General features: G+C 47.3%; 5 protein-coding genes across 5 annotated transcripts; 2 read left to right on the top strand and 3 right to left on the bottom strand.

Moving 5' to 3' along the window:
* Positions 1–807: 807 nt before the first annotated feature.
* HD556DRAFT_1311141 (uncharacterized protein) lies at positions 808–3,177 on the top strand (the record flags this gene model as incomplete). Its single annotated transcript, XM_041300505.1, has 11 exons — positions 808–832; positions 896–934; positions 1,145–1,246; positions 1,310–1,402; positions 1,517–1,647; positions 1,733–1,822; positions 1,892–2,293; positions 2,348–2,494; positions 2,613–2,807; positions 2,856–3,025; positions 3,087–3,177. The coding sequence occupies 11 exons, from the start codon at positions 808–810 to the stop codon at positions 3,175–3,177; spliced, it is 1,485 nt and encodes a 494-aa protein (XP_041156776.1).
* A 4,615-nt stretch (positions 3,178–7,792) lies between these two features.
* HD556DRAFT_1243353 (uncharacterized protein) lies at positions 7,793–7,948 on the bottom strand (the record flags this gene model as incomplete). The annotated part of the gene is made up of 1 exon (XM_041298364.1): positions 7,793–7,948. A coding segment is annotated over one exon (156 nt), but the record flags the coding sequence as incomplete, so codon positions are not given.
* Positions 7,949–7,989: 41 nt separating this feature from the next.
* HD556DRAFT_1243435 (uncharacterized protein) lies at positions 7,990–8,394 on the bottom strand (the record flags this gene model as incomplete). The annotated part of the gene is made up of 2 exons (XM_041298374.1): positions 7,990–8,134; positions 8,186–8,394. The coding sequence occupies 2 exons, from the start codon at positions 8,392–8,394 to the stop codon at positions 7,990–7,992; spliced, it is 354 nt and encodes a 117-aa protein (XP_041156774.1).
* A 2,447-nt stretch (positions 8,395–10,841) lies between these two features.
* On the top strand, positions 10,842–13,511 carry HD556DRAFT_1274926 (FAD/NAD(P)-binding domain-containing protein). The gene is made up of 12 exons (XM_041299219.1): positions 10,842–10,899; positions 10,953–11,659; positions 11,710–11,818; positions 11,877–11,920; positions 11,972–11,990; positions 12,040–12,370; positions 12,424–12,477; positions 12,529–12,835; positions 12,886–12,929; positions 12,985–13,073; positions 13,124–13,319; positions 13,375–13,511. The coding sequence occupies exons 2-12, from the start codon at positions 11,050–11,052 to the stop codon at positions 13,411–13,413; spliced, it is 1,842 nt and encodes a 613-aa protein (XP_041156773.1). The 5' UTR covers positions 10,842–10,899; positions 10,953–11,049; the 3' UTR covers positions 13,414–13,511.
* Positions 13,512–16,023: 2,512 nt separating this feature from the next.
* On the bottom strand, positions 16,024–18,416 carry HD556DRAFT_1243327 (Cullin repeat-like-containing domain protein; the record flags this gene model as incomplete). Its single annotated transcript, XM_041298362.1, has 11 exons — positions 16,024–16,079; positions 16,136–16,147; positions 16,195–16,674; positions 16,726–16,894; positions 16,947–17,327; positions 17,387–17,776; positions 17,832–17,928; positions 17,978–18,062; positions 18,114–18,209; positions 18,282–18,330; positions 18,387–18,416. The coding sequence occupies 11 exons, from the start codon at positions 18,414–18,416 to the stop codon at positions 16,024–16,026; spliced, it is 1,845 nt and encodes a 614-aa protein (XP_041156772.1).
* Positions 18,417–18,783: the final 367 nt, after the last annotated feature.

Genomic DNA, 18,783 nt, shown 5'->3' with positions numbered 1-18,783 from the left:
ATGCTACACGCGAAAACTTCCTAGTAGGGTGAGGCAAATGTCAGCTTAATTAAACCTGGTTTGAATGGAACGCACCTTGAAATGAACTGCCTCCGATACCATTTCAAATGCATTGTTGAATCTGCAAAGCACGGAAATTAAAGCACAGAAATTGTGAGGTGGTCGCTGTTCAGGCAGTGGAGATAAGTGTAGGAGAGGGAGTGAACTAGCGCGCCTGACCAACATTATACGTGCAAACTTCCTAGGGTGCACCGTGCTACTAGTTGAGAGAAGTATAGAGAGGGGACCAAAGCAGCGCCCGACCAATGTTACACGCGAAAACTTCCTAGGGTGTGAGGCAATGTCAGCTTAATTGAAACCGGTTTGAAGTTCACGCACCTTGAAATGAACTGCCTCCGGTGCCATTTCAAATGCATTGCACATGCAGCAGTTCTAAACTTTTGTGAGGTCAGTGAACTGGCGCCCGACCAACGTTACACGCGAAAACTTCCTGAAGCCGTGCCAGTCGAGAGAAGTATGGAGAAGGGACCAAAGCAGCGCCCGACCAACGTTACACGCGAAAACTTCAGGTGATCGAGGGAAGTATGGAGAAGGGACCAAAGCAGCGCCCGACCAACGTTACACGCGAAAACTTCAGGTGACAAATGTCAGTAAATTTGAACCCTTGAATTGACAGCAACGCCCCTTGAAACTTGTGCTATGCACTAAAATTTAACGGTGCCCTCAACTCTTTCTCCTCACTCTTTCGACCTTGAACCTTCCTTCCAACACTCTTTGTTAGTTTCACATCCTTTCAATCTATATACAATGTCCGCACCTCTTAATTCTCGTGGTGAGTGACTCTGACAGCTCACCGTCTTCAAGACAGCAGAGTAGGCTCACTGGGCTTCAATAGAGCCCCGGAATGCGAAGAAAAAGGCTATGGAAAACGCAGGTAAGTATGCGAGTCTTCGCAGAAAACTTGTTGATGCTTACCTCCGACTTGAGTTTGGATGCCTAATAAGTCAGCGAGGAAAGGCGCTCGCCAAGCATCCCCAGACCCGCCAGTGTCACCTGTTGCCAACTTACCAGTCAAAGCAAAAAAGATCAGCGCTGGTGATGTTTTTTTTCTACCATACGAGCCAAATACTCACCTTTGATTTAGGTAAAGTGCCGCGCACAAAAACAGATCCACCTGCGCCAAACTCCACGACCAAAACCAAGGTTCACAGTGACAGCTCAGCGAAGAATTTATCTTCTAAACTGAGTGCGTCACTAAGAGTCTATATAAAACATAGGACTCAGTACTAACCTTCATGGTACATGATAGAGCGTCAGCGTACCTTTGTAGACGACCCAGAGGAGGTCAGTGGTGATGAATCTGATGGCAGCCATGCGGACTTGCAACCTGTAAAGCCTCGAGGTTAGTTATTATGACGTCTCAAAAGGAAATCTTACTCATGTGACCGTGCACATGTGACAGTTATTTATCGTCCTAAGAAACTATGTCGCACTTACGCCATGCGTGACGTCTCAGCATTATTCGAGTCTGACTCTGACTCTGATCACCCCAAGGAGGACATCGCGAATGGTAATGATTCTGATGCCGACCGTGAGGAGAGTGAGGGCGAGGAAGCTGAGGCCACTGCCATGATGCTTTCAGACGAGGTTAGTGATAGTTTACTACTACTAGTACTTCAACTGGACGGTCACTGATACTATACTGACACAATAATTGACATCGCAACTCAAGGTCCCTTCGCTCGTCAGCAACAAGTCAAAGCAAGTTGTTCAATCTCGTGGCAAATCCCAGTCCGCCCGCGAAGCAAAACAAGCTGCAGAGGTGAGTGTATATATATTGAATTGCAGTGGCCCTCAGGCTGTATACTACTAAACCTGACATTATCTTTAGATTCCAGCCTGGCGCGATTTTGACAATGCTGTTTCAGAGTCCGTCGATGAAACTACTACTGCATGTGGCGAATCCTCCGAAGCTTACTCCAGCGACGTTGAACGTGCCCAGAAACTCAACTCTGGACGGACTCGATCGGCTCAAAGCATTGCTTCTCTCATTCGAACGGAGAAAGGACATATCAAATTACTTGATCAAAACAACGAGACTCAGCAAGTAGTGCGGGATGCGATTATCGATGCCAAAGGCTACATTATCTTTGTTGATGCTTATCCTGAGCTTGTCGACAAAAACCAAGTCTCACTGCAGTCTTTGCTAACAGTGGCCAGGAACCGTGGCATCCACGCCATTAAAGAACGTCTTCAAACTGATGCGATGTATGCTGCGCACCTCGCCAGTTTGGTAAGTCCTTTGCACGTCTCAATTTGTTTTGACTAACTTTAATTACTACTCAAGGTGGAGCCACGCATTCCATTGTTGCGCCGTGACCTGAAAGTGGCCGCATGTACGAACATCGATAGCTACTTTCGTCTTGGCAACAACTTGGTCAAGGTGAAGAAACTTATGGAGCAGCATGCATATATATATGCCTTGAGGTTTGATGTAAGTACTGTCATCGTTTGTTCTTCACTCGATATCTCTTTGTCATATTCCCTTCTACATACTAGTATTATCGTTGTTTCTACATCTCAAGCCTCTAACTAACATTCTTCTTCAACAGTCGAACAACAACGCTTCACCCATAGGGAAAAAACCCTACCAGGGTGACCTGCTGATCTTTCTCATATACCAGGAAGTCTTCAGCGGTGCGAAGTCTATCGGCATCAGGTTTTCCGAGCGCTTTGTCGAACTGGCAAACAATAAGGGCAATCGCCCTGAAATACCCATTCCATTACTGGCACTCGTGGCAACCGCGGTATGGTCCTTTCTACTGAGCTTCATGCTGTATTTATTCGTTTTCAAGGTCTATGCGGCCCTTTTCTGGAAGACACTCGGTTCTCCAACAAAGTTCAGCTTTACAGGGAATCAATTCAGCGAGACATATGTGTTTCACACCAAGTTCCTCGAGGACTTGAAGAGGGACGCACCAGGAAAGTTTCACTGCATGATGGCTGATATCTACGAAGCTGTGCAGTAAGTTTCGCTGGTGTTCATGGTGCTGTTTCGACTCGGATACTGACTCTGCTACTTGAAGGACCTTGAGACAGAACGGGAATGAACATATCGCCAATGAGCATCAAGCTGCGCTAGGGCTGCTTGACCTGGATGGCATGGCAGAGGATTAGGTCCTGTAGTCACATTCATACCTATAAAAGTCGTAGATTCGTTGATTGCAGTCTTTGGCTGCGTGTTATGCATATGTTTTGATCAAATATTAGTCCGTTTTGATTGCAATGCTGTCCGATGCGCGTGATTCACTATGCAAAGTTTGAAATATACTCTCTGAAATTCACAATATTGTAGTCTAATGTCAACTAATTCGTGATAATTATCCTTTTAAAATAAGGCAGTAAGAAAGTCCTTCTAAAAAAAATAATCTTCCTAGTTGTTCTAAACCCGATAATTTGAGATAATACACGATGATTATCAAGAATTATCGTAGTTTCGAGGAAACTATCATAGTTTAGAGGAATTAGCCCGGGGAGGTTTTTCCTGATGAAGTCATGTTTGTTGACATCTTCGTTACACTCATATCTATAATCTTGGCACTGGCAGTATTTTTTGGGTGCCATCATTTCGACCATAATAATCTCTCACAGCTAACAGGGTTTGTGCTAGCATCACTAATGGTTTCTTGGGTGCGCGCTCTTTCCATTTGTCCAGTCGTCATTCATAAACATCTCGTCACAGGTCTACGATTGTTTCCTAACCTTGGACCAGGAGGTGATTTCATATTTGCGAGATATGATAGCATGCCTATCGACAGGCTAATTGTTGGGGATAGGTATCTTTGATTCATTGGTCACAGTGGAGCAAAGGAAGTATTCTTTATATCATGACGAGATACATGCCAGCCTTGATACTCTCTGTACACTTATCCAGTGAGTCCAGATCGCATGCTCTATCGTCAACTTGCAGCTAATGAGGATACTGAAGTGAACTATCTCCCAAATGAAAAAATTGTGGTGAGCATCAGTCGGAAACAATGCCACCTGCCATCCTGAGGACTCGCCGATGTAGACTTGTGAAATTTTACAGTCAATGTGGTATTGTAAGTATTGTAACGATAGAATTTGTCAGTCCCGCTTCAAGTTCGTCCCTCAGGTACTGCTGCATTGTGCATGTCTGGTGCAGAAGGTATTACGATGTTTATTGTGTATTCACGCAGAATACTCACAGGATCTCCAGGTATCTTCATCCTTCGTACCTATGCATTATGGGGACATAAGAGATCCATTCTGGGCCTTATGTTGTCAACGGTACTGGTGTGCATACAGTTGCGTTCCCGTATTCTGTACTCTGACACACCTCACTCCAGTGCCTGGCGATCTTGAAAGTGGTAATAGCGCTGAAGGGTTGGAAACATTCGAAAAGTGAGTGTCTTGAAGAGGAGCCACACGTAAATCACTCAGTGTATACGACAGTGCACGTATCAGACATAGGTGGCGGTTGTCGCTCACTATCCCACAACACGAAGGCTGCATATAATTGGTCACTTCTAGCAGCATTCGAGCTTGGTGAGATCACGAAGCCATAAATAGTGATGTGCACGGCCCGGCTTGGCCTGAAAGCCGCGGCTTTGGCCTGGCTTCAGACGGCTTTGGCTTTGAAAAACTGCGGGCCAGGCCAAAGCCGTCAATGACGGCTTGGCTTTGGCCTGGCTCGGCCTGAGCCGCGGCCCGAGCACTGAAAACAGAAAAATGGTTCAGACAAGGATGACATACTATTTACACGAAGTCGCTGTCTGATTCTACGAGATCCTCATCTCCCTCCAGAAGAGCGTCCCAACCTTCATCCTCGGCATCACTCAGCTTCTCGGAGTCGTTAGTGTCTGACTCAATATCCAAGTCCTCGAGAGCTTCCTCAGTTGATGATGATGGTCCAGGCTCACGGAAGAGTACGTCGTGGCGGAGGGCGCATTTGACGCATTGAAGTGCCTCAACAATGTCACCCTTGAGACGGTTTCGGCGCTTGCTGATAGTGATACCGCCCTGTGAGAACGCGTGCTCACTTGAAACTGACGATGCCATAATTGACAGGTACTGAAAATGACGAGTGTGCTATCTGCTAACACTGTGGCAAGTGAGTTGTGTCGAGCTTGAAAAGAATGTCTGCGACTCACTGTGATTCTTACCACATGAACATGCACACAATGTAAGTGATTGAAAAGCTAAAATGAGACAGAAGTCAGATTTTCGATCGACGATCGTCAAACAGTTTGAGCTTGGGCGCTGCAGGCACAGTTGACTAAGCCGCGGCCTGAGCCGGCGGCTTTGGCTTTTCATTAGCCCAGGCCAGGCCAAAGCCGTCACCAGGCCGTGACTTTGGCTCGGCTCGGCTTGGCCTATTCAGGCCCGGCTTGGCCTGGCCCACGGCCTGAAGCCGGGCCGTGCACATCACTAATCACAGCCATGTTCCAGAACGCGTGATATACCTGCTGCCATGTTCCAGAACGCTGTATGGCTGTATTGTCTTATATTAAGTTATAACATTAAATCACGATGATATCCCATAATAACCACTTATTATTGAGTTATACGAATACATGTGGCACAGTGGTATATAATCTAATGTAGTAGTGGTAACCGCGTACCGATCGTCTGGACATGAGCACTGAATTTGAAAAGAGTATATGGGTGATGTCATCGAAGACTGCCACGAAAAACGAAGTCCATGTGAGTAGAAAAATGCTATCGAGTCCGTTAGGGTAGTACATGGGCAGACGAGCGAATGGTCCGGTAATGCAAATGCGAATGGAGACGGTGAAAATGATGCGGAGTGAACCTGATACAACAAGCGAAGGTTATAAGTATCGAGCAGACTGCGAGAATGTCGTGACTCACGTTGAATAACTATTTCTTGGACTTGCGTTTCGGAGGCTTCTTGGATGGCGCAGCAACACTCTTTCGTTTGCGCTTCTTAGCAGGCTGGATGATTTCTTCATCTTCTTCCGTTAGAGGGCTGTCATCATCTAGGATGGCTGCAACAGATCCGGGGGCTTGCTGGTGCTTACCCGAGTTGACAGGAGGATCTGGGGGAGGGGAGCGTGCGGGTAAGACCGTCTCCTCGTGCGAGTTGACAGGAGGATCGGGGGGAGGGGAGCATGCGGGCAAGACCGTCTCCTCATGCGAGTTGACAGGAGGAAGTGATGGGGGATTAGCCGGTCCTTGGGCTACAGGAGAATCTGGAAGGGGCGACCTATTAGGAGTAGGGGACTTGCGATGCGACTCTTGTTGCTTATCGAGCGCTGAAGACTGTGTAGACGTCGTGTCCGAGGATCCGGAAGCCCGTGCTGCACGTGCGGCAAGTTGCCGTTCTATGGCGATCATGTCGTCGTCCTCTGAACACTCAACATTTGCAGAGTGACTAAGTCTGGCACCGTTTTCGTTGCCAAACAATTTCCTAGATTAGTGATGTTCCGGCCCGGCTTGGGCTCAAAGCCCCGGCTTAGGCTCGGCCTGGGGGGGGCTTAGGCTCACCAGATTTCAAGCCTGAGCCGTGAGCCCAAGCCGGCCCAAAGCCGGGGCTTAGGCCCATGCAAGCCGCGGCCCACATGCTGAATTGCATGTAATTGATGTCTGAGCTCCACCATGCTGTTCCCAACACCACGAACACCATGCGCAAACGCCCAGCACACATCAGCAACTGCTGACGTGGCTCAGACGAATACGGACGATGGACGAGAGCAGGAGAAGGGAAGAAGACAAGGAGGAGAACGAGAACGAGAGAGAGGAGATGGACGATTGGTAGCACTCGAGTGCTTCGATTCTGCACGCCCGGAAGAGTAAGCACTGAATACTATAACTCAGATACCTGAAGTGCATCGTCGAGGAGGCGTAGGTACTTGCGCTCGCAGTACGTGAGTCGAAGAGGGATGTATTTCGAACGGTCGACGAACCACTCGCCGACTTTGGATCCAATTGTAGGCTTCGCTCACCAAACAATCTGCCGCCGTTCTTGAGTTCGAAAATACCCTGTTGCACTTTAGGCGTTTGGCTGAATTTGTGAGGGTGCTTACGGTGTAGCCCCAGGGCATTTTATCAAACGGTCTGACTACGAACAAATGAAAAGAGACACAAAAGAGCAACCAGGTACGACATACCATCAAGAATATCAACTACAAGACAGTCTCTAGGCTTGGCGCCCTCCACAGCGATTGGACCGGACAAATTATGGATGCTAGTCAGGTCCACATCTCTGATATCATCGCTCGCTGTCAGAAATAGTGGGCTTAAATCTGAGTCGAAGCTGATAAAGGTGATTCGAGTCGAAGCTGATAAAGGTGATGGGAGTCAGAAGCTTAGAAAGACAAAAATAGAGTCGGGAAACGTACCTCCGGTGAGTGCCACTGAACATGCCAAAGCCGCGGCTTAGGCCGCCGGCTCAGGCTTTTCAAAACTCAAGCCCAGGCCCAAGCCTTCCTCAGGCCGTGACTTAGGCCTGGGCTGGGCCCGGCTTATTTGGGCCCGGCTTGGGCCGGCCCAGGGCCTCAAGCCGAGCCGTGCACATCACTATCCTAGATCTGTGTTAGATAAGAGAATAGTGTAGGAAATCACTTACTCGTTATAATGTCCTAACAGGGAGTCGACCCACTCCCCGTCTATCCTCCCTCGAATTAAGTTGACTATCCTGGTATAAAAGTCAGTGTAATAAAATAAGGCATCCCGATCTTTCCATTTGTCGAGCGAGCTAATTGCAAAGCGAGCCTGTCCAGTACAGATTAAGTAAATAAAGTGCGCATCAAAAAACACCTACCTGAACTGCGGCATATGCGATATGCTCGGCCTCCACCCCTGCCATCCCATGGAGTTTCGCATTGCAAGCACGTGTGCCATTGGAGACGCCGGCCTTGAGTGCAGATGACGGAGACGTAAATACGTGTTTAGTAGCCTGTATATATTAGAGTCGTCCGATATAATTGAATAAAAAAAATGTACTCACTCCAAAAGATATCCACGAAAAAGCCCTTCAAGTATATCCTCAGAGTCGAAGTCTTCGCCTGCAATGTCGCCTGGATAGAGATAAGCGGGCCACAAGGCAGCGGTTACCTTCAATGACCCGCTATCAAATTTGCTCTTCATCCTGTAGTGTCTACCGTTAATACAACTGACTGAAAGAAAAAATAGAACATACTCATGCGGATCCTTGATGTAGTCGGCCAAATATTTAGCCGGACAAAGCATTTTGCCCAGCTGGATGTGGTTGAATCCCATTTGGGCACGACTCTTGCTGTTGTCAGTGATTGGAGGGTGGACAACGTCTTTGTCAGGGTTTGGGGCTGCGTATGAGCCCATGCGTGACTTGAGGCGACTTGCATCCTCGGAGCGCGTGTGATTTATCATGTTTTGCATCTGTAAATAGTTAGCTCTGATTAGTATAATTGAAAGTTACGCACCTCGCCGATGAGTTGCGTGAGCTCCTCGCGTTTTTTCCTCCGGCCAATCAGAGTCCCAAGATAAGGGGCGTGTTCAGTGACGTATTCGAACGTTCGCTTGTACCGCGCACGAGTGATTTCATCACTAAAAACGATATTAGTACGCATATATGCGGTCATATGTACTTACCAGTCAGCCAGAATCTTCTTCCGAGCAGTCCTAATTTGCTCTTCTTCCGTTTCATCTCCGTCCTCGGCTGCTTCTTCCTGGTCTAAAAGCAAACATACCTGAATCACCTGTTTGAGATCGCAGAACATGTCTAGGCCGCGTGGGATCCAACGTGCAATGTGGATACACTGCTCCCGCGGCGTAAGAACTTTATTGCGCGATCTTCTAGAATCTCGTCAATATGAAATGTAGATGAATAAAAAATCTCTTACCTTTTTGGCTTTTCATTCTTCTTATCGATCACCGCAGGGCTACTACGTCTATATGCTGCATGTGAGTTCTGATCCGAACAATTGTCAGTATCACTCACCTGGCCTTTTTGGACTTACGTCCGCCCTTGTCAGACGATTCAGACGCGTCCCTTCCACGTTTGTGTGGTATACAGGGTGGTGGTGTGCTGGGGCGTGTACTTACATCAGAGTCTTCAGAGTCTGTAGATGAAGAACTAGATGCAGATGAAGATACCGAAGAAATGGAGCCAGAGTGTTTGCGGCGAGCCATGGTGTTGGAAGAGCTGAGTTGAAAGATTCAAATAAGATAATCACGCATATGATCGACGTGTTATTGATATTTGTTTGGATCTATTGATAACATATCAGACCAACATACAGGCAGACGCAATATAGGCGCATCTGCAATATTTTATTACAGTATACTGACAAACGAGTGCATGTACGATCGGACACGATACACGATCAAATTGAGCAAAAAAAGTAATGTACATACAATTGAGCAGCTTCAATCTAGTGATATACATGTAGCACAATTTAAAAAAAGAAGACCTATGCCGATGCGATGGAGCCATCTTCCTCCTCGTCGTCATCCGAGTCCGTTTTAGAGTTATTTCATCTGATGGGAGGAATAGGACTTTATTCCAAGACTTAAAGATCATCTTCTTGCACGTCTTCGCGGGATCGTGTACACTGGAGAAGAACTTGAATTCACTGACGAAGAACGGTCCCAGATAATTATCGCTAACAACAAACTCCACGAGCACAGTGTCCTCCGGATCAACTACACCACCTACGACTTACGGCGAGAGCAAGACTCACTCAACCCACGCACCCGTGCCGACATTATGGTTCTGTCGCATGAGACCGATGACGCACGACACCCTTATTGGTATGCGCGGATCATCCGGATCTTCCACGTCGATGTTTGGGACTGCAATGATGCGTCCATGGAGAAACCGCATCGGATGGATTTCCTATTCGTGCGATGGTTCGGACGCGATGGAGATTACCAATCTGGGTGGTCTGCAAAATGTTTGCATCGCATTGGCTTTCTTATTGGCGAAGATCCTGGCGCCTTCGGTTTCCTGGATCCCGATGTTATCATTCGAGAAATTCATCTTATTCCAGCATTTCAATTGGGCAAGACTAATGAGCTCCTTCCTCATTCATTTGTCCGACGCGAGGCAGATTCAGATCAAGATTGGGCGTATTTCTATGTAAATATGTAAGTGTGCTGCGCCTATCTATTTCTACTTAATTGATCTATCTAATTATAGGTTCGTAGATAGAGATATGTTTATGCGATACCGAGGAGGAGGTATCGGCCACAAGATAACTCGCGAATGGGATGAGTTCCTGCAAAGTGATGGGGCGCGGGTGGTAAAGGAGGACAGAGAGGACGAGGACAGAGAGGAGGAGGGAGACGGAGATGATGTAGAAGATGGAGACGAGGAAGAGGAAGAGGAAGGAGACGGAGACGAGGGAGAGGAAGGAGACGGAGAGGAGGAGGAGGAGGAGGAGGAGGAGGAGGAGGAGGAGGAGGAGGAGGAGGAGGAGGAGGAGGAGGAGGAGGAGGAGGAGGAGGAGGAGGAGGAGGAGGAGGAGGAGGAGGAGGAGGAGGAGGAGGAAGACCCCGATAGGATAGAAGCAGACGAGGGAGAAGAGTTAGATGATAATTTCATGGCGGAAGAGGGCTACGGCGCTCTGTAGTATAATATACTATGTTTTCACGTTTGATCTGTTGTGTGATCCGCTGTTGAGTCACCCATCTTAAATCTCATTATGGGGAGGCAGATTAAAATTTTCTAACACACATATATTCATTTGTTACTGTAACGAGGTACATATAATAGTACTACCACCTTATAACTACAATATATGTCGCTGTCACTGTGGTTGAACTGTGTTAAGATTCGTGTGAGGGTCGTGACGTGTTTATGACACGTAAGCTTCGTATGACGCATGCATATATGCGTCATAATACTCGAACGTTTTCACAATTCCTAATCAGGTAATGTTACGTGTTGTGACATTTGAAGAGTTTTGCTGATGCGCCACCTGAAGTCCGACTGATAACAGGGTGCGTACCATGAACTCACAGATTTTGCTTATATCTCCATACTTGCCCTAATTCACGTTCACTATCTCCTGCCTTACCAACATGGCTTCAGAGGACCGTTATGCAATCTCCGTTGACTGGCTCAAAAGCTTAGAGGTTGCGTCGTCTACCGGAGATTCTACCTCATTTGTGAGCCATTTCCTTTCGGACGGGTGGTTCAGAGGTCGGTGCTTGCCCAAGAAACGGAGGCGTACTCACAAGTGTTCTCTCTTAGATCTTCTATGTTTCTCTTGGGATTTCAGGACGCTATCAGGTGTGGAAAAAATACACGGATTCCTCTCGGAGGTGGTTGATGGAAAGACCCGACTTGAACATTCTGGTCTTCGTGACTTCAAGCTAGACGATCGCATCGCCGCAAATGCGCCTTCACCATTCAAACTGCCAGGTCCACAAGGCATTCAAGGAGTACAAGGTGCTTTCACATTCACCATTACGAAACCGGCTGCACTCGGGCGAGGTTTCTTCCGTCTGACGCAAGATACCGATGGGAAGTGGAAAGCTCTAACCCTTTTCACAAACATGCAGGACCTCGTCGGGCACGAGGAGTCTTCCGCAGATCAATACGGCCTACATGAGGATCGAAAAATGACTTGGGAGGAAGATGTTGACGCAAGATTCCGTGCTATAGAGGCGGACCCCACTGTTTTGATCGGTGCAGTGCAGTTCCTTTCATTAATCATGATGACTTGACGAGCGTAAAAGTCGGTGGTGGACAAGCTGGCCTTATGTCTGCGGCGCGGCTGGGTAGGTTGGGCATCCGTACGCTCGTGATTGAGAAAAATGCGCGTGTCGGAGACTCCTGGCGACACCGGTATGTACAAACACAGCGATAGTGCGTCATTCTTTGTCATACTAGATACGAAACACAGGTACACAAATCTTACGCTGCATAGTCCCGCATACCAAACCTCCAGTGCGTCTTATCATTTTTTCTATGAGAGGCCTTGGGCTTATCTATACACAGTGCTTTACAGTCCATATCCGTATGTGTTTGCCGCCATTTTAAGGTATAATCTATCTCAGTAATGTTAGGACAACCTTCCCCAACTATATTCCTAAGGGGCAACTTGCTAATTTCCTCGATTCATATGCTGTGCACCAGGAATTGTGTATCTGGCTCTCGAGTAGCATAGCCTCACCTCCAGTGTACAACTCATCATCCGCAAGATGGACTGTGGAAGTCCAGCACGGAGACCGGAAAGTATTCATTAACCCGAAGTACCTGGTACTTGCCATAGGAAGCGGGGGTCCTTACATTCCTACTTGGAATGGAATGGATGAATTTCAAGGAGCCTTGTATCATTCTGACTTTCATAAAGATGCAGAGCAATTCCGAGGCAAACACGTTGTCGTTGTGGGTGCGGTAAGTCGTATGTCTACATCTCACACTTGCGTGCACACTCATGACAGCGTCAGGCCAATGCTAGTGCAGACATATGCCAAGATTTCGTAGCGCATGGCGCCACTGAGGTGTGTATGGATTGAACAATATCAAAGTCTTGATTTCATAAGGAAAGAAAGGTAACAATGGTCCAAAGAAGCGCTACATGTGTTATGTCTTCGACTACCGCAGAGAAAACCTACTACAAGTCGCCTTTCCCCGATGGCACCCCTGTCGAGGAACTAGATTTCCGCAATAATTCAATGCCTAAGGCTCTTTTCCTGCAACTGAAAATTTCAGGTGGGATACAACACACGAAGATGCTCGACAAGGAACTCCACGACGGTTTGCGCAAAATTGGATTCAACTTAACTTGGGAACCTTCGCCCGGTAGTGGCGAGGTTGGACTAGAAGGATTTGTGTTCATCCGCCAGTCGTCAGGAACTAGTATGTTAGGATTTATTCTTGAGATGAGCGACATTTCAAACACCATGCAGTGCTTGGCATTAGCTGTAGTAAGCTAATCGAAGGCAGAGTTAAGGTAGGACTTGTATTCATTGTCTGAGGGCTGTCTGATTGTTGCGATATACGCCCAGATAAAGCAAGGAGACATCAGTCACTTTGAAAAAGATGGGGTCACGTTTGAAGACGGTTCCAAGCTTTCAGCAGACGTTATCGTCCTAGCGTATGATATGACTGGTAATTTCTCGTCGATCCTTCTCACGCACGTTCTAGTACAGGAAATGAACCCATCATGAATACCGCGAGAGCTCTTCTTGGCAATGACATTACCGACCAACTTCTTCCGCCTGTGGTGCTCGGCCTTGACTCAGAGGGAGAATTTAATCAGACATATCGACCTTCTGGACATCCGGCACTTTGGTTTGCTTCTGGTCCATTTGGGATCTCGCGTTTCTCCAGTAAACACCTGGTGGGCTACCTTCCTCTGTCTGTCTATATATCTCTTGATGAATGCAATGATGTAGGGTCTCCAGATCTTGGCAAAAGAGCTCGGTATAGCATGACAAAAGGGGTACTGCTGTGACACATGATGTATCTGTATTATACCGACGTTATGACTACCATCGAACATAAATGAGAGAAGACCGACCATGCAAAACAAGCGCTCTCTGTGTGCCAATCTAACACGTTGTTTTCATTCCAGCGACTGACACAAAGATATTTTGATGAGGCTTGCACACGGCATCTATCTCACTGGTACCACACGTCGACAGTCGAAATGAATCTGGGTCATGAATCATGATTGCCGACAGCTGGCGGGTCTCCAGCCAGAAGTAGAAGTCAAGGACACGTATTCAGAGTTCACTCTGTGTGAGGAACGATTATCTTTATGCTACGTATCAGAATTTCTCTGATCCCGGCATGCGATGTCAGATATTAGATGGCTGTAACCATGTAAAGAGGATCTTCAACTCATACGGTTGCACACAGAGATCTCTCCAGTCAGTCACGGTGGTTTTGATACCGAGTCAACGGCCGGTTGAAAACGCGAACGTTCAGCAGTTCCACACCTTTCCACACCTGCCAATAAACTTGCTGGCACTGTAGATATGTATCCGTTTGGAGGCACATCCACGCGACAGAAATCCAAAAGAAAAATATAAAAGCTCGCCGTCTCGTTACAATTGCCTTCAGAATTACCTGATCCCATATCACACGAATCACAAACAATGCGTTTCACCTCTGCATTTGTCCTCGCCGTCGTGACTGCTTTAGCATCATCAGTCTCTGCCATGCCTGCTACCAGTGACACGGATAGCGCCGATCACTGTGCCAGGTTTTGCATTTCTGACTCGCATTGCAGCAGCCCGCAGTGCACTTATAACGAATGCGTGAGTATCAACATTTTCCTGGACTTGATAATATGACTTACCTGCATGGTAGACCTTTTTTGTCTGCACAGTGAGTCGTGTTTCTGCTTTCACATCGGTGCAGTATGGCCGTTGATACTGACGCGCGGGTTACCAGTGATTTGTAGAGTTGAAACGCGCATGAAGAAAACTTACAGATTTTTGCATATTGGAGCTGGCGTAAAATTTTGGTGAAATATAGGGGGTATTGGGCTAAGATAAGACGTGCGAGGATACAAGAAGAATACTATCATTGGGGGGCATGCAGATCAGTCCATAGCGCAGCCTCACACTGTCGGTGTAGCTCGAAGATCAAATATAAATATGTATTGCACACGATAGACCTGATAAGAACACACCTAGGTCCTACATACCGTACAGCTCCCTACTCCACTTTCAATAATGCCCGACAAGATCCAGGTAGGCATACGATATCTGAACCCTGCAGCATGTTACTTGTCGCTTAGTCAACTAGTCATCTTTGTCACTGTTCGATACCATTGCTTTGCGATCGTGTGTACAAACTGACTCTGGAAATGGTCAATCGAAAACTAGTATTGCTCAATCTGTTAGGTTGCCCTATCAGACTGGAGCAGTTAGCTTTCTTGCGAAATCTTGCACAAACCCACACATTGTCAGGCTGAAATTCCTGACAATTCATAAATTCTAGCCAAGGGAGTATGAGGGCCACAACTTAAACGACCACAAGCCAGAAGATCGCTGCTCCAGTTACGTACTGTTGTGTGGGATGAGTGATGAAGGATTCAAAATTTGACTCATCAGAGGGTGCTCACCGTATTTGAGACGCTATTAACCTGTAATTTTCGTCGACACAGCATTCATCGCCATCACAAAGTGGCGGCAGCACCAACGCTTCATTGCACGATGCCCTGCATCCTAATCGTCCCTTCATCAGGAATATCTATCTTCCAAGCGCCAGGCTTGTCCCAAGACTTCGGTCAATACCTCCATTCAACTGATAAGAAATATTTCGCTACAACTTGGCGCTTGGAGACTCTGGGAAGAACATTAAATTAAAGTTCTGGTGAAAGAATAAGAAGCGGATATTACGAGGACCTGGATACCTGGCTCCAGGAAGCTGTAGTTATTGAAGGGATACGTGTTGACTTCCTAAAACGAGGCCGAAAGGATAGTGCTGGACGCTCGCGCTGGCAGTACCGGTTCCCCCTGGTCAGTGGGACAGGATCATTTCTTGGTAAATAGTGGATAGGGATCGTGGTGAAAAACATGACTTTGCTGGCACCATCGAGTGCGTTCTTTTATCGCTCATGTGCATGAGGGCCATCTGAGGGCACAATTCCTGTGTCCATCGTTATCCTGTCTGGGACCTGGACCTGCGCAATGAATGTTTTGAGGCACAACATACAAAGCCCTTGTACCTCGCGCTACTTGGCAAAACGCTTTTTATCGGCATTCAAGAGTCTGCATATAATCTGCAATAGGAGGAGCTAGTCCGATTGGTTACCTGTGATTACCATTGGGATATAACCACGTCAGCGTGCGCATATGATCATTATGATCAGTCTACAGGCTACTGGGTAACACGAACATCAACATGGAACCTATTCGAGGTTCGTGCATTGTAGAGTTCCTTGTTAGACCATGCGGCGTAAAACTCTAATGCTGACCGGTGTGGCGGGGCCTAACTTGTAGCAGAACATCCTACTTGGTGATCGACTCGTACCCGAAAGACAGGGAGGGAAACAACGTAGAACGAAGTCCGATTATAATGTGAATTGATAACTAGTTGTAGAAATTCCTGATCCGGGACTCCACTTCTTCAGGAGACAGCTTGATATCTAAAGGACGAGTTGTCAAAGGAAGTAGATTCGCGCAAAAATAAAGGATGACTTACACTTTTGAGGATCTGGTGAAGTGTTAGTTCATTGCGCACGACAAGGGCAAGAAGCTCACTCTTGCTGAACTCTCTCTCCTTCTGCTTTTGCATGAACCGTTGCAACGATGGAACAACCAGCTTTACTACCTCCTCCCCAACAGCGCTCCTCTCCTCTGGATCCTCATCCAACACTTTTGCCATTCGATGTCGTTCTCCAACCTCTTCAAGCAGGTCATAAAAGCGAGTAAACTTCTCCTTCGCTGCCGCCTTCCAACCGCTACCGCTCGTCTTATCTCGTGTGTCGTCGGCGAGCGCCTGCATGAGGGGTGAGAAGTTAGCATCAAAGTAACCTGCCTTTGCAGTACGCCATGACGAGGTGAGGAAGTCTATCGTAGGTTTAGACAGCAGGGAAGGTGTGTTGGGGTTTGTAGGGCGCAAGACGAGGTGAGACACAAGATGCGAAATGTTGTTGAGGAGGAACACAGAACCGAAGGGAGGTCGGCGTTGTGTGCGTGACAAAGTTGTGAGGCTTCCGATCAGAGTATTCATTACATCGTCTGCAGATTGAATGAATTATATTCGGATAATGGAAAGAAAAAACAACCCACAAACAAAGTGCTGAATCAAGACTTTTTCCTTCACCTCTACAGAGTTGGACTTTGCAGTTTTCCCTACTTGCTTTCCGTCACCCATTCTCCAGTTTCCATCCCCGAGCGCAGACAATGCAGACCCGACAGCGTCCTGGACATCAGGTATGCGATTCAGATACTGTACGGTCTACATTTGTTCAGTGCGGGTGAATACAAGGCAAAGGACTGTCTTAACATACCGATATAGTGATGTCCGCTAAGCTGACACTCAGGTCACTGCCCCCCTTGCCGACAGCGGCAAGCTTCAAATCAGCCAATAATTCGGGAAAGCTCCTGAGGCATACTCCACGGATCGCATTGAGCCCATCTCGCAACTCATTCCCCTCCCGTCCACGTCTTGCCAACACAGATTCCCAGCGACTCTGAGACATCGATAGAGCAGAAAACGCAGAAAGCGCGTGGAACGTGTATTTGTGTAGTGAGCGCTTGATGAGGGATGTCAGGGATGACAAGGTGTCTGTGAAGAGGGTTAGGAGAGGAGTAAGAAGGGTGTCATAAGTCGATGCAATGAGGGTGTTGCTAGACAGCGGGGCGAGTTCGGCGAGGAGAGTGTATTCGGTCTGTGTATTCGCGCTCTGTTGAGAATTTGCAAAATAGGGACGATAACTAGAAAAAACACCTCGGTGACCCTGAGCAAACTATCTATCCAGAGGCTGAACTCCTTCCCGGCAGCCACGCCATCTAAAGTCTCGGCTCGGTCTATAACTCGCCGTGAATGCATTTCGAGCGCTTTGCGACTCCAATTCCCGCGCATGTCTGCATACCCTCGCTGCGCATCTTTGAGCGTGTTTAAGATAGCCGAAGCAGCGAGGTGAGAGGGATGCGTTGATGGAAGGGGTAGAGTACGGAGGAAGGCGACCAGGGGTGTAAGGGAGGACATCAAGGAAGGGGGGAACTCAGTGAGCATGAATGCAAGACCTGAAACGGGTGGAGATCCTGAAGAGCCTTCTGCGACAAGCTTCGTATACAACTGGGAAAGCTTCTTCGCACCAGTCTCGAACAGTCGCGCCTTGGAAAGATGATTAGAGGCATGTAAAATGGCGACAAATGAATTTCAATCGTACCATATCCCTGGAATCTGCATCAGAAGATTTGAATGCAATGGCAGCATTGAGGCGTTCAAGAATATCAATGTAGGCATCAAGCTGACCAAGTTGCGGCCTATTCATGATTCAGTTATGTACCAAGCCTTGATCGAACTGTGACATACCCCCGTAAAATCAGGCCCTCTTCTACGGCAATGCCATCTTGACTACTAGCAACCTCGTCGATCTTTAGCAGAGCGCGGTCAATATCTGCGTATGACCAGATGAGTTTTTGTTTATGAATCGATCTGGACTACCAACTATGAGCCCGTTGTTTAAGCTTTTGTGTCGAGTTGTATAGTGGTAGGATAGACTTCTCAAGTTTCACGAGACGAGTGTCAAAATTCGTCAGGATAGCTGTCATAGTATATCATGAAGCGTAGTCAACAGTCAACTAGTCACGGTTGGACATGGCTGGAAATCACGCACAAGTCATCCGCTGTGAGATCTGGTGCGTTTTGTTAAGGTTCTGCTCTAGCTGCATCATAACAGAACGGTCAACATTTCGCGAATCCACCTGGAGGAAAAACATACGAGCTCGATCTCAGCACTATCATCATCCATAACGATCCTAAATTATGTGTCAAGCACGTAGCATGGGCAAAGATTCGCCAGCTTTAAGGTTGGCCCGGTCGATGTTAGTGGCCGAAAGCACATTGGTTATTATGTAATTTATTGCAACGTGTCAATCGAACAACTTTGAAATTTCAATGTTAACGTTAACCACCAAGGTCCACTGTGGCTGAACAACGCTGCGGCACTTACAACTGCATCTGAGGCTGTCAAGTAACTTAACATGCTCTGAGACAGTTGAATTGGCTGCCCGAGCTTTCTCAAAGATTCAAGCGTCCAGCTAGATTTTCAACATTAGGACCTGCTTTCCGCTTTGATGTAACTTCCCATCTGCCTTTTTAAATTCTCAGATGACATC

The sequence above is a fragment of the Suillus plorans genome (genome assembly GCF_016647745.1).
Source record: "Suillus plorans strain S12 chromosome Unknown HD556scaffold_56, whole genome shotgun sequence".
Classification (NCBI taxonomy): Eukaryota; Fungi; Basidiomycota; class Agaricomycetes; order Boletales; family Suillaceae; genus Suillus; species Suillus plorans.
This window is presented reverse-complemented; position numbering and strand designations above follow the sequence as displayed.

Coding starts and splice junctions, on each gene's coding strand:
- HD556DRAFT_1274926 (XM_041299219.1), top strand. CDS start 11,050: ATGGCTTCAGAGGACCGTTATGCAATCTCCGTTGACTGGCTCAAAAGC. Junction 12,478..12,528: donor TAGCGCATGGCGCCACTGAG/GTGTGTATGGAT, acceptor AAGGAAAGAAAG/GTAACAATGGTCCAAAGAAG. Junction 13,074..13,123: donor GCAGACGTTATCGTCCTAGC/GTATGATATGAC, acceptor CGCACGTTCTAG/TACAGGAAATGAACCCATCA.